The sequence below is a fragment of the Numenius arquata genome, chromosome 4 (assembly GCF_964106895.1).
Source record: "Numenius arquata chromosome 4, bNumArq3.hap1.1, whole genome shotgun sequence".
Taxonomy (NCBI): Eukaryota; Metazoa; Chordata; class Aves; order Charadriiformes; family Scolopacidae; genus Numenius; species Numenius arquata.
This window is the reverse complement of record NC_133579.1, coordinates 31539431-31555205: the sequence shown is the minus strand read 5'-3', so window position 1 is coordinate 31555205 and position 15775 is coordinate 31539431. Positions and strand designations below refer to the sequence as shown.

Sequence of the window (15775 nt, the reverse complement as noted above, 5' to 3'; positions counted from 1 at the left end):
AGCCAAATGCAGGAAACAATCAATTAAGTTTTTCATTCCCATCCAGTTAACCTTGTAATGTTAGGCTTTAGTTGAAAAGCTCAAAATTATTTGAAAGAAGCAGTAGAAGGTGATGACAAAGCTTGAGGGCAAGACTCAGCACGTTAGCCTCCAGTGGTTACAGGTAGCCTCTCCTCTGTATATCAGTATGTACTACCAACACCTCCAACTGGAAACCCTTCTGTGAGACAGTCACTCATTCTTTCAGAATATGGGTAAGTTATTACAAGATGATTGCATACATATATGTACGTATGACATATCACTGTCATTTTTGCCACTTGTTTTACCAAAATCATTTGTAACATCAACTGGAACTTTTTACTTTGCAGGTACAGGGTAATATTATCTAAAACAGGCATATCAAATAGCTACTATCAGAAAATCCTCTACTCAAAGAAAGAAAAATGTTTCAAAAGAAGGATTAATGGTTCGATTAAATATAAGAGGGTTGGACTGATGGACCTCATTCACATGTAGTTTTACATCCAAAATGGAAAGATCAGGACACTGCAATTTATTACAAAATAAAACAACATTTACAAAAAGCACATTGAACAACAGGCTCCTTTTTTACTTTTAACTCCTCTTTTTACTTCAAAGTAGCTGTGTAAAAAATACATGAATTTTAGAAGTACAGTATCTTCCAACGTTATTTGAAAAAGCATTTCGTATTTATCTAGGCTGCTACTACATACTCATAGGCATTTACTTATAGCTGTTGCTCTCAAGTTGAAATCATTACACAGCTTTTCCAATCAATTATTTGAAAATCACATGATCTTCATATGATGATAAAAGCACTGTAACATTGATCCAATTTTTAAAGCACATGAAAAAATGGTAGAATAACCTTACAAAACCCAAACATACTAATTATGACCTTCACAGAAACTCTTTTGTAACACAGATTCCTTTTCAGGAAGTGTTGGTGCTCCAAGTAACTCTATAGATAGGAATGATCCTATTTGACTCAATGGGATTACTCATATAATCCCATTATATGAGCATATAACATAGTATATATAACAGAGGGGAGATTTAGATTAGATATTAGGAGGAAATTCTTTACTGTGAGGGTGGTGAGGCACTGGAACAGGTTGCCCAGGGAAGTTGTGGATGCCCCATCCCTGGAAGTGTTTAAGGCCAGGCTGCATGGGGCTTTGAGCAACCTGCTCTAGTGGAGGTGTCCCTCCCCATGGCAGGGGGGTTGGAACTCAATGATCTTTAAAGGTCTATTCCAACTCTAACCATTCTATGATTCTATGATATGCAAAAAATAATTTCAGAGGCGACTCATAATTTAAAACTCATAAGGAAGATGATGTACTCAGTTACAGTCATTCACTGGTATATTTACATAAAAAATAGTTTAAATGGATGTATCAGATAAAATTCTAGATAACAAAGTCTCATCTACTATAAAAGGCATATTGTACACTAAAAATGGTGTGTCCCCCCCAAAAAAAAATCTCTAGTTAAATGTATTTTTCAAATGAAAAAATTTCTAAATCCATAGTTGTGCTTAATAGTAGCAAAATTCAGTCTCACTGATGAATGACTTAGTGATTTTATTTTTATTTTCTTGCTCATATTTTTATGTGGTCTATATCTTAAACTCAATAGTGAAACATCTCTGTTTGTTCTGTATTTTGCCAGAATTTACACCTAAGTAATATAACGATGTAACAGAAATTAGAACTTGGCACCATTAACACTACTGATGCATTCACCTTGTCCTCGACCACATTGTCTCCTAGACACAATAAAGGTGTAGCCAAAGATTTATCCTGCCAATAAGATATAGTTATAGGTCCCATGAAGATTACTGACACTGAAGTACCAAATATGTACTGGCCTTGGACTTAGCAGATAACATGCCAGTTTTGAGACACATTCAAGTTGACAATAAATCAGTATCGCAGTTCCAATAACAGGAAAAAAATACCTTAGAGGATTTTTTATGTTAAAACATTCCACTTTTGAGTTAGCTATTAAATGGTAATGATCATAATGGAGTAGGCAGTAGGATTTTTTTTTTTTTTTGGTTGAAGTGTGCAGACATTTTACTACAAGGCTATTTTTTTAAGCTTCTGTGATTTTCAACTGCACAGTATTTTCCCCTTAAATCAATTTTGTTCCCCCCCGAAAAAAAAAAAAAAGAAAACCCAAAAAAACCACCTCAAAACAAAAGATGTTTTAATAGCAATCTTAATATGAATTATACTTCTTTTCTCTATCTCCATGTGCAAACATTTCCACAGCCCCCATAACACCTCCCTTTTGTACATTCAAAAAAGCACTAGTTATAGATTATGGAAAGCTAGCGAAAACAAGGTGCACTAGTTCAGTACTGCTTACTAAATTGTAAATGTAATTTTTCTCTCCCTCTCAGAACTATCTTGATGTTTGTCACCAAAAATTCCTTTTTGAGAAGTTTGTTTAAAGGGCACCAATTTCTCAGGGTGTATGGGTTATAACTATTTTTTTCAAGCACCCTTTTGAACTTATTTCAATTTTCTGTTTTTGATGATAGTCATGCTGACAACTTTTTTTGGTCCATCAAACTCTGTAGTACAATTACATGAATTTACTTTTAATAAATTACCATCTTTGCATATATCAGTCAAACCATGAAGACTAAACACTTGCAAATAAAATGCATTATTAATTTAATTGTCACAGCCTATTTAGCTAGCTTCTATTAGTATTTGCTATTATATGCAATGTATCAGAGGGCAGAATCAAATTCAAAACATAAAGAATAAACTGATTATATTGTCCTAGAGAAATTAAAAAATAGCAAGCTTGCAAAATTATAATCAAGGCATTAATGTTTTAAATAGGTAAGAAAACTACGTAACTTAATTTATAGTATGTTTATACCCAAAGTGATTGTTTAACATGCTGAAGAAGGATTTCTTTGGTAACTAAAGCCATTAAAAGCAATCAAACTCTCTCATTATAGGAAGGGAAAGGTGGAAAGGAAAGCAACAGTGGTTTGGTATTTACTGCACTAGATCATGTGGCTTAAACATCCACCATCACCAGCAAGGGACTGCTACTAGAAAATTTGTTGTAGCTCTGCCACTACTATTTGATGCTGCTCTACATTAAGCTGAAGCACCAGCTAAAAAGGTATTGTAGATAAGAAATGTTCAGAAGATGGATGAAGACGTTTCAAAAGAAGAGAGTATGAAGTCACCCAAACACTGCTTGTTTATGCCAGCCTGGGGGTGAAGCCCCAGAAGCCTGTGCTCGCAGATGCGGCAGGGAGGTTGCTGGTCTGAGCTGCGTTCTCTGCTCCTCGGGCAGCCGGGGCTGCAAGGGCCATGAACCTGACACCCCATGGAGAGACCTCCCTCCTCCTCCTCCTCACACCATGCTGGCGGGCCAGCCAGAAAGCCTTTGAGGAATACAGGAAGAAATGGGGAAAATGGAAAGAGCCAGAAGGCTTTCAGCAGAAACACGTAAACAAAAGCCAGCAACAACCAATTTAGATTATAGCACCCTGCTTGGTTAGGAATTCATTTCAAGCTGATGATCCCTAAAAATATCCCTCTCTGGCTCAGATACTATATTTGGAAATCTATTGTATGTATCCTTTATTGCGCACATATTCACTAGGGTAACGCAAGTTATCTCTATGTTGTATTTATGATGATTATACAGTAAGTACCCCCTTGTAAAAGAACATATTGGTATTGAATGCTTCCAGTTACAAAATAAGCCACCAGAGCAAAACATTTTTTGTAATTGTTGCGCTATGACAAGAGATAACCAGCATAAACTTTAATACGATATCTTTTTTGATGAAACTGTAATTGTTGTTTCGATGCACCATCCTATATTTTAGATGAAACAGAACATCTCAAAACTCTTTAAATAACCATGTGTTAGGGAAATTCTGGTTAAGCACTCTATAGAGGAAATCTCATTAAAAATATAAGCACCACTTAAATAGGTGCTTAGTCAAACATAAGGTATGTTAATTTAAAACTCTACTCTTGGGTCACTCAGTGATTTGAGTGTGATGAACTTGTGAGGAAAAGGTTTTATCTACTACCATTTCCAATGTTCTTTAACAAGAAATGAACATGACCCAGAAAGGGTTTTGCAGTGTTCTCCTACAATTCCTAGCTATCATTTATTTCCCCCTTCTTTCATATCAGAACCAGAAAATACTCTTTATTTATGAAAGCCTACACCGGAAGAATAAGTTACAAGGCAGTAATACTTGAAACACTATCAAATAACCAGCAATGAACCCTGCAGGTAGGATACCTCCGTCTACCCAGACTGAAAGAGAATATGTCATCACATTGAGTTTTTAATTGCTGCAAAAATTCAATGAAATAGCAATAGCTATGCCACAACATGCCTAATAAATCTGAGGCAAAATCTGTTTATCTGCAAACACAATGCCATTCAGTTTGTAAAACACAGTTACATTTTAAACCACAGAAAAACCAACCTGTACGCAAAAAAAGTTTGAAAATAAGTAACCGTACACAGATTAAAAAAAAAAAAAATCAATTCATTTATAAATAGTCAAACCAAAAGATCTCTGTTCCTGCCCAAGAAGACTGAGGAAACTTTATTTTTGATTCCTCTGTGGCTTTGACCTCAGTGATCAAAATAAATCTCAGAAAGTAATTTTATAAACCTATAAGGATCAAGGCCAGCAAGGAAAAAAATCAAAATAAAAGATTTCATTTTGTTCTTGAAGGGACAGTTACAACTATGGAAATTTTGAGAAAATAATACCACTGGCCAAAAAAAACCCCAAGAAGGTGCAAATCCTACACCTCTTACATAGAATTGTTCTCTACAGCAATTTTTCTATTGACACCCACAGACATGTCACGAGCACCATACTGGCAGACCACTTAAGCATGTTAATTCCCTCTGTAGTTGGAGTTGAGCTAAAGGTCCAGGTGACTTCATTTTAGGTAAGGTAAATATTCCAGATAAGGGCTCCACATATTCTCTAATGTAAAATGAGAAAGAATTTAAAGTAGTTTACCTTTCCTTGGGTGTGCCAACTCCGTGCTTGCCCAGTAAATGAGTATTCAAATGCTTCTTCATCACAAACGCCACCCTACCAAACAAACAGAAAACCCAGGAAGATTATTTTTTTTAGTAATACCTTTCTTTTTTAAAAAAAAAATAAATACAGTATTTATCTGTTTTGAACATGCACTTGAGCATATTTTCTTAAAGGTGGACTTTTAAGAACCCTGCTAGACTACAATTTTAATCTGGGAGTCTATTCTGTAATGACAGGTTGTCTTCAGATTCGTTGCTTGGCTTTTTTCTTACAAATAAGTAATCACAACCATACGTCGCTGGTCAAAGAACAGAAAACCTGCTTCTGCTTCCCTTTTCAATTAAACTATATTAACTGTATATTGTATAAGATGTTCTATTTTACCTAAATAACATTTTCTCATGTTATAAATTCATACAGTTTTAGTTAGACCTTTAAATTTGTTTAAGCCTAATAGGCCCATCCTACAGCCCTTCTACATACAAGTAGTTCCGTTGTTTTTCGAGTAACACAAAAATACAGCATGATCAAACGCTTTCACCACTGCTGATGTCTGGTCAAATTTCATTGTATTAATTATTTAAAGAGTTATATCTGGAAACAAATTAATAGCCTTAGTTATTTTACAGCCTTGTGAAAGAAAGGATGGAAAAGGTGAAGCACATGTTCATGAATACACTTTGACCAGGAATATTGTTCAAACTGGCAAGACACTGTTCAAAGCATCAACAGCAGCAACAACAATACATGCTACCTGGTATTATCTTTCTACCAAACAAAACACAGATAACTTTAATTTTGGTGACATACATAATGAAACAGATAGGAGCCTATCAAGTACCATTCTTCTGCTGATAAGACCATAACATCAATTTAATTATGTCACATGACTGCTTCAAACAATTTAGATATCAGACTGAGGCTTCAAACTAAAATGGTTCTCTCGATAAGCAAAAATTTTACTGCTGCAACTTTCAGTGTGAAAAGGGCTTGCAAACATTTTTGTTAATTATGTATTACAGCTGTCCTTCATAAAGTTAATTACTAATAGCTGAAAGGCAGTAGACTCTATTTGCATATGTACATGAAAGGCATGACATATGCAAAAATATGATTTTAATTAGCATTCCATGATATGAAGGGCTACAAATCAAACTGGCATGTTATAAGATTTTTAACATTAAATGCTGAATTCATCTGGACGTGTTTGCAGTAATGGACAATGGAAGGACTGTAAAACACTAGCACTATGGGGTATAAGACCACAAAAGCCAAGAGACAGTACTTTTCCTTTACAAATATGTTGATGTAGCTTCTCCATGTCTGATCTACATTGGGCCCTTTCACATTATGGCAGAGAATCTCTCTTGTGCATCCCTTAAGGTGTAAGAAGATAATTCTATCTTACTTAAATGATAGCTATTTCTTTCCTTAGTTTTTACAAAAAGACATTAAAAAAATATCTTAAATACTTTTCTCTACACAATTTATAAATATGGCACCATAATCATTACAACTGTGAATAATCTATCACACCATTACCGTCATTACTATGCAAGTGTCATCAGAATTACTGTACATCGGCAAAATAATTGCAAAAAAAATAAAAAATGTGTTCTAATAACAGCACAAGGAATTCAAAACATACTGCCCTTGCTTTTCGGCAGAAATACTAACCATTTCCACACCGCCGTGATAGGTACCAAACAGATTTTAACTTAGTAATACCTGTATTTCCTGTTACAAACCTCTATTCTCCCTCTTCTCCGATAGAAAAATAAACCCAAAGACACTACTGTAAAAGGGCAATATGCAGTCAAAGTTGTAAAGGCTTACTTTGCTATTAACGGGGAATAGAAAGATCCCAACCAGCTACACAATATTTCTAGGGGAGGTGTTTGGTTTTTTTCTTTTTCTTTTAAGCCTGTATACTTGAAGCTTCCAAACAAAAGCTGAACATTTCTTATACGGCACAACTGCAGGGGGTACAGACAGACATACCTCTCTGCAAAATCAAAGACAAAGGCCTTGTTAATAACGTGAAGCAATTATCTCACATTAGCTGCCGCCTCTCTGCTGTAGCTAGGTTCTGAGTAACCATTTTGCTGCTGTTACACAGCACAAATAAAATGAAGACTGACTCAGTAAGTGCCTCAGCACCTACTAACATTTTAAGCTTTTAATGTAAGGCTCGAAGACTTAAGGAGTGCAGAATGCCTCTGTGCAAGCCTGGGGTGCTCAGCACAGCTCAGGAACAGTTCCCCATCTTACAGAACCAGGCCTTTATTAAAAATAAAAGCAAAGTTGTTATTTTCATAAGAAATTGAGAACGGGATAAAAAAAAAAATAGTTACCAACAGAAACAGCCCCTATCGAAACAAAAGATTTTTTTCCTTAGAATTGAGGCAAATTCTAAACATCTTGGTTTGGATGCTGAGTTTGAGTACAACCTAAAAAAAAAAAAAAAAAAAAGCAGCAAAAAAAAGACAAGTGTGGGAACTATTTGTTTATGTTTACTAAATACTGCAGGTGATTTTAAGACAGAGATGGTAGAGGTGTTTGCTGGCTTTACAAAACAAACACAAAAAGTGTTTTCAGTACATTCAGTAACTCTGGGTTTCTAAGCAATTACTGTTTGAGTAGACAAAAAATAATGGTTTTATCTATGCTATTTACCTCTGCTGAGGTAAATCAGTTATTCCTAAAATAGTGCCAGAATTGAACAGATAGACATGACTTAGCCTTAGTCTTTTCAAATGAATCTTAAGGGAAGTCTGGCTGGCACCAATAAGGAGCGAATGCTTTCAAGATACATTGCTCTAATAAATCTCCAAATCAAAGGGAATCTTTCGATCAGCTGGAGTAAACATCAATTCGGGCTTCACTGAATTTCTCATATCTTATTTTTTTAATTCTAGAGGAAACAGAAATATTCAAATGCCAGAAACACATCAAAAGGCAGTAGGAAAAATCTGGAATTGCCATACTCTACTGTTTCCAATACAAGCAAACCAGGCCAGACTAGAGGCCTGGAACCAGTTTTACAAACTCTGATCTGGACATACTCATCCCTGACACACAGGAAGACAAGCAGTCACAGCCCAGCTGCTCTCCTCAGGGTCAGGTCTCAAAAGCGAGAAATGTCTAGTCTATACATCCAAGTCATGGCCACAGGGAGCTCCCTCCATTTGTTAGGAAGACCTCTCCTAGAATCTTCCTCTTGCAGTGGAAAAAGGTGAGTAGGTAGGTTTTCGTTTCCCTGCAGTGGTGTTCTGTTGGTTCAACCTCAGCTTCTCTAACTTCAACTGCTCTGGCTCCAAACTAGCAATATCCTTTGTCTTATACACTCTATGTTCAAACTTCAGGATAAATTAAAGACAAGTTGAAAAATGACACAGAGATTTAGAATAGCATCCACACTGCCTATGGACAATTTTTTGCACATAAATTGTAAATAAAAATAACTTTCAATCATAAATATATGAGCACCTTTCCCAAAATAAGTTTGCAGAATATTATGTTTTCAGTTTAGAAGAGTTGTGGCTTTGTAGGAACGTGTCCACTCATATTCCATGGCAGTCTTCAAACAGTATTTGGACTCACTCTGAGAATATCCGTAATTGATTTAAGAGCCCCTACAGACTTGTCTTCAGTTATAAAAGCACATTTTCATGTACAAAAGAAACAAAGGGACTTCTAATTCTGGGAATAAAGAAACATATTGGACAATCTTTACTTCCACTTTTTATTCTAGTGTAATACAAGTTCTTCAGCATGTACAATGTTTATCATCACAGTACCCAAGGAATATGAATAATCTATCATGTATTGTCTGTTCTCTCATTTTTTCCGCAGGGAGAGAATTGTGCTCTGTGAAGTATCTTTTGAGAGGGCAAAAGCTTCTAGGTATTATTATGTTTTCAATCTGTAATAGCTCTTTTCTTTTTAATATGTACATTGCTGAGTTAGTGAAAAGCCAAGCTAAAAAAACAAACACACACCAATCCAAGCATTCTGGACCATAGTCATGAAAACTTATTTCCTGAGTGTTTACCAAGTGCTCAGCCTTGGCCTAGTTCCAAGGAAAGAGCTACATCTTACCTCTACCAGAAAGTCACTTGAAGCCATGTCAACAGACCAGTGATCTTGTAACTGCACATAACTGCTGAGGAGGACCAGCACGAGAATTTATTTTTGTGGGACTCTACAAACAAGGTATCCAGCAGTTGAAGAGCAATTTTAAATCACTTTTCAGAGGATACATTGCTCTCTGCAACTGCTCTTGGAGAATTTATCTTACAGACAACAATGTTCAATGACGGCAGAAAAGTCCAGGAGAATAACAATGAATATCTACCCTTTATTCATATTCTCAATATCCTTTACATCTCCTTTAAACTTTCCAGAGCCTCTTTATACATTAATTTAATTCTGAGAAGACAGGTAAGCTACTGCATGATATGTGCAAGACCCAAGTACACAGGATGTTTTAAAAAGCTCCTTGAAAGCCTTTAAAAAAAAAAAAAAAAAACCACCCCAAAAAACCAAAAAACACCACCACCCCCCGCCACCCATAAATAAAATAAAACCAAAAAAACCCCCAAAAAAACCAAAAGAGAATGCTACTATTTCTAAAATATTAGTATTTAGTACTTGGTTTTATCATAGGTTTCAGGCACCATAAAGGATACAATGGTTTACAATTTTGGATAAATCATGTGGGAGATCTGAAGCTTCAAGGAATAAGAAAAATGATCCCTTAAAACTTCTATACACCATCACAGAATATGAGGGAAAAATATATTGTCCTATTGTAATCAGATTTTGTCTGCCATGACCTGTGCTTGAATTTCTGTCCTTGTATCTTCACCTGAGGCAAGAAACCAGAAAATCAAGGCAAGCTGCATGGATCATGCCAAGAAGGGGGACAGTATGTTCAGGCAAGTAAATAACAACATGGACTCAATGGTTGTTATTATGTGAATGAAGTGCTTTTTCTCTTTACCATGTCTCGAAATACATTGCAAACCCAAATTGTTAGTGGTTGAATGAGTGGTTCACATGGAGTCATGCCAACAGGGGTATCACTTAGAAAGAGAAAGAAATAGCGCAGTTTCTCAAGGAACATCATGATGCACATGTACTTCGGAATGCTAAATAAAACTTGTATATGTAAGTACAAGGTTTTTGCACGTACTTCAGATTTGTACATATTCTACACATAAAAGTAGGACTTCATATATTCAAATCGGCCATTAGTCAAATAGTACATAATCTACACAAACTTAAAAAACTTTAAGGTTTTAAGGTCTCTAAATTACATAAAAAGTTGCTATCCAAATCTCATCTCTCTGTCAGGATTTTGTATTCAGCAGGTCAGCTTCAGGAACAAGAGTGTAGAGGAAAACACAGAACTGCCCAGAAAGCAATGGGTTTCTATGAACAAGTAATTTTTTTTTCCATGCATCAAAAGTCTAAATTCCTAGGAATTCCTTCAAGTCCATCATTTGTGGATGTTTGCTGATTCTGAAGGGTCCAGACTGGAGCACTGATAACTCTCTTGCATGACTGTGCGCAAGGGACTCAATTTAAAAGAAAGTATCTGGCAGAGCAGAGTCTGGTGTGGAAGATATCCAGTAGTCTGAAAGGCTTCATGCCCTTTGTGACAAGATGTCAGGTTCAAGTAAATATCTGGCAGGGTGAAGTCTAGTATGGAAAACAGCCAAATCTGAAATCTGAAAAACTTCATGCCCTCTGTGACAGGACGTCAAGTCCTAGAACCCTGCATAAGAAAGCTGAGGTTTTCTGCTGACTCATTTAGCAGCCAAATGAAGCAGGTCTTAATAGTTCCAGCTAATGGTTATGGTTATTCTTCTTAAGTTTAAAACAATAAAAAAAAGAAAAAAAAATCAATAACATTTCAGAAGGTTAACAAGTCACGCGTAATCACCCAGTCTGCGATGCTGAGAGTAGTGTGATGCACCACCTTATACTCCCTGCTGACCCCACGTCTTAAAGAAGGATATGGCTATTCTATGCTCCACCCTCACTAACACTCGTAATTAAACTGGAAAGTACAATGCATAGATTTGGCATATGTGTCTCCTTCCTCCTCATCTTCAAGTGTGAGACACTTGGCAGACTGAAAAATGCAAACTTTTTCTCTTGAAAAGAGAAACTGAAAGAGGTAAATGAGGACAATTTTGCCATCGTGAACAAGACACGAACCAGAGGACCACGGCAAGAATATCATGGTAATTCATGGAACGTAAAGACTGATGTAAGTTGTAAATTTTTGAGAATTATTAAGAATTATTAACCTTTCTGCCTTAAGTTTGTGGGTTTGGTTTTTTTTTTGTTCTTTTTTTTTGTTTGTTTTGTTTGTTTTGTTTTTTTTACAATTTTCCATGCAACAATCAGATATGTTTCTTAATTATTTATTAACTTTTCAACTTTTCCACGGAGATGTTTTGTTGCTGAAGTTCAAAACCCAACATTTTCAAAAATGAATTTTCTGTCAATATGAAATCACCAGTGCGACAGTCTACAACCTTCTCTACTAAAAATACCTCATCTCATTTGTACTTTTGCTTGTAATGAGCTAGCAATGAAGCTGAGGTGCCCAACAGGAAAAAAAAAAAAAAAGGGAGAAGACAACTTCTATTAGTGGAACACCTCTACACACCTTGCACGCAAGGTAGACTTGAGTATCACAGCAGCTACTGTTCCTGACTTGCTTTGAGCAGGATGACAGACAACAGGATTGTCAATGTGCTGTTCAATGACCTGCATCAATCTCAAGAATAATTTACTGCTATATCAGACAGATCATTATGGATGAGTTGCACACTATCAATCAATCCACTGTGTTGTTCCTGCATATTCCTGCATCTATCAACCAGAAGAGAGAGACATCCCTCAACATATTCTTGTTGCTTTCTGCCTCCAATCTGTGTCCCTCAAGATGTGAAAGAATTATTAGCCACATGGTCATAAAGTAGTAGCAATAGGTACAATTATCTCCTCTTACATATTCTGGAAGAAGAGACCTGGTTACAAAGGAAGAGGGAACTAAATAAAACCTAAAGCATCCTCTACCGTTCCACTCAAGCTGGCTTGGAGAAATCTTGCCATCCAAAGTTGCTGAGTCCTCTCACCACCCCTCTTTTAAGAGATGTATGTTATAATGTAAACCATCCAGGAGAGAAATTTAGTATGTCATTGCAAGGATTGTGACAAAAAAGAATGCACTGGCAGTATTTACATTCTTTCCTCCCCCATAAGGGAACTTACTTATTTGTTACTGTGTGTCTCACCTGAGGTTACTTATTGTGTAACTGAAATGAGAAAGGTTTCCTGTAAGTTAACTACAGGTCCATTCTGAATTTTATTGGTTTGAGGGTTTTGTGGTGGGGTCTTTTTTTACCTATAAAAAGTATGCTTCAATAGCAGATGCATGAATAAGCCAAGTCCACACAGTGGTAAATGTTATTAACATAAAGGTGAGAGGAGACTTAAGAGTGTAACTGTGAACTTTTAGATTTGGAGATACAATAAAAAGCCTCTCACATGGCATACAGTGAATATGGTTCAGTTCACGTGCACTGACAACAGTTTCCAGAGATCACAGACTTCGCCTCCTTAAAGAGGGAGAAAGCCATTGCACCGTTTAGTACATAACTCTGCTGAAAATGGGGCTTAGTTACTTCAAAAGAACCTCACCGTGTGGCTCAAAGCACATAGGCTGGATTGCACAATTAAACACTACTGCATGGATCAATATTTCCCTTAACGATGCATCATGATACTATACATAAGAAATACAGGTTGGATGATATGAAACACTGCTGATACACTTTCAGATGTGCACACATTAAGAACTGACAGAACAGGGCCCAAAGCACTACCCATTTCACAATACCATAACAAAACAGCACCAGAAGGTCGTGTCTGCTGTTTCAAGCCATAGCAGCATGCAAACCAAGGGAAATACTACTCAGCTTAAAGCGATTTAGTAGAGGATTTCTCTGAAAACAAGAAGTGGATCTTTCCTAACGGAACCCTACAACACCTTCAGCGAACAATGCAGAGTTTCAAGTGGTGGCATCCCCCCACTGCCCCCACCCTACACACATCAGGAATCAGGAAGGCTCTAAAGTTGACAGCAAAATATCATTTATGAATAGATTAAAAATTAACCAGCAGTGAAACAGGATAGACCAAAAAAACCCAAACAAAATGCAGTCAATTTTAGGAAATTAGTACCTTTTAATTCTCCCCAAACACCTACGCTTAGAAATGAAACTGAAGTTGTTCATGCACCATTACTAAAAATAACAAATCCACTTCAACAATATGCTGCTGGGTATTTTTCTCAAAAAAAGAAAAAATGTAATGAAATACTTTATTTTTGGTTTAAGCCTGAGTTTTCCTGTCCATCTAAATATCTACAATTCTGTCAGTCTCAAAATATTGGCTAGTAAAAAATTGAAATAAATAGTAGATTGTTTATTATACAGTATATTGCTAAACTGATAACTGTAAGTAAACAAACAGCTCTCTACTAATTTTGTTTGCTTAATGAGCAGACTAAAAATAACTGAACAGTGGCAAAAACTTTAAAGTCAGAAGGTGTTCACTCTGTCAGGAAATCACCTTACAAATATAAGAGAAAATTAGTACCGCTACAAGAAATGTTTGTTTCATTATTCAGAGGAGTTAATGAATGTTAAGTGATAATGGTAGACAGCAGCAGTATGTAATTACATTTCTAAACACACCTTACCAAATCACTTCTAAGCTAAAAGAATCACATGTTCTATTAATTTTCATTGGTTATCAAACATCTGTAACTGTCACCTCTAACAGGTGTTTAGTAATCTAACAGCTGCACAAAGTACATTAACAAAAAAACAGAAAGGGAAAAAAAAAAAGAAAGACAGAATCACATTGTGGTTTCTGTTGCGCTGCTATCAACCTCTCAGTCTATCACAACACAGAACCTCTTTGCCTAAGTTCTGAAACACAACCTTAGGCTCAGTGTTGGGAGTGCCTTGCATCTAAGAGATTACTGTCAACATCCAGAAACGGGACCCCACCAGAGAACATGCTTGTTGTGCCAAATAAGGCTGCAGGAATGTTTTAAACATAAATGAAGGTTTACAGCTGTAAGCATCGTGATACAAAAGAGCACCTACCAACCTTGCCACCGAAAATTGCTTGTCCCCTCTTTTCTCACAAGTACATCCAACTTTCCCATAATTCTGGTCCCTCCCTTTCCCACTCCCTTCCTTTCTTCAGACATTGGCCTGTCTCCCAACTCTTGATCCAGTCCATTTCCTAGTATGCTCAGGGCTTCAGATACAGAATTTGACCCAGTGGGCATTAGTTCCATATATCATCATGTTGCATCTGGAGCAGGATGAGCAGACTAATATTTGAAGTGGGAAGTTCTTCAAAGTAGATTCAACCTTTTGGGAAAGTCAGGTGAACCAAAACTCCTCTCAGGACACTTAGAGATGTGAAATATTTGACTTTCTGCAGACAGTCTGCACAGAGCTTCCTAATGATTCTAAGGAGCAAAGTCTATGCATGTTGAAAGTGCAAGAAACAGCCTGTAAGACTACCTCAAAACACAGATGTTTCAATGAGTTTCTACTTAAAAGTAGAATGGATAGAGCCAAACAAATATACAGAATTTTAGTCGTTTTTTCTTTCTGAACAAAAAGTCACTTTTGACGTTGTAGCTTTTCCTAACTGCTCAGAAATTGCGCTGCAGACTGAGTTACCAGGTTTATACAGAGCTTGTAAAGGAAGAGCTATCTTGAGAGTGAAATCCTCTTCATCAAAAGAATCTACTCTTGCCTGACTTTAAAGGAAATTGAAACAAATCTAAACATAGATGATTGTGGGCTAGAAAACAGATAGGGCCTGCAGTAGCAGTGCCACCATATATAACTCAGTCGGTTCAGCAGCTACAGTGCCTGTGGTCTTTTGCAAAGTTGTGAGGTACAAAGAAAGGAATGAGATGAATAAATTGGTCACTATCTGATGACTGAACTGCTCAGAAGTCATACACAATCAGAAAGCATACACAATTTTTATTGACAATTTACCCACAATTTGAAAATGCTGCTGGTGATAGATGGTGGCTGGAGCAAAGACTCTGCAGTCTGCTTGATCTGTTACAGTAGTGAGAATCTTGCCCTAGGTCTTTGCTTGACATAGAAAAGCAAGTGCTGGTTGATTTGTTTATTCCTGAAACTTAAATTCAGCTGTAAAACATATCCTTTTTGCCTTACATCCTGACATTGCACAAGACTGTTTGACTTAAGGTAGAAAGCAAAATACTTTAGAATATCTGTTTGCCAAAGTAGCTGTAACTGCATAAAAATAGTAAAACTATGACAGCAGGATCTAATTTGTAACCATCAGAAGTACCATCCACATGGATGAGCCTTTAACAACAGTCTGGTCAAATCAGAACAGACTGCTTCCAGCCACAGAAAAAAGAAGGTAATCCTTTGGATCAGATTGGTTTCAGTGCAGAAAAATGAATCCGGTGCTCATATACACATAAGCATGTTTGCAGCACAGCGGGGAAAAAAAAAAAGCAAAAAAAAGAGGACACCCACCTTAGTTATGGCTTTCCTTGCCAAGGGTTCTCAAGCCTGGCCATTGCTACCA

At 36.5% G+C, this 15775-nt stretch overlaps 1 protein-coding gene across 1 annotated transcript in view; it reads right to left on the bottom strand.

Moving 5' to 3' along the window:
- Window positions 1-15775, bottom strand: part of ZNF407 (zinc finger protein 407) — a 342653-nt gene that overhangs the window by 201641 nt on the left and 125237 nt on the right. The window contains exon 5 of the mRNA XM_074146539.1: window positions 5066-5140. Coding sequence (XP_074002640.1) covers window positions 5066-5140 — 75 coding nt within the window. The remainder of the gene's footprint in view (window positions 1-5065; window positions 5141-15775) is intronic.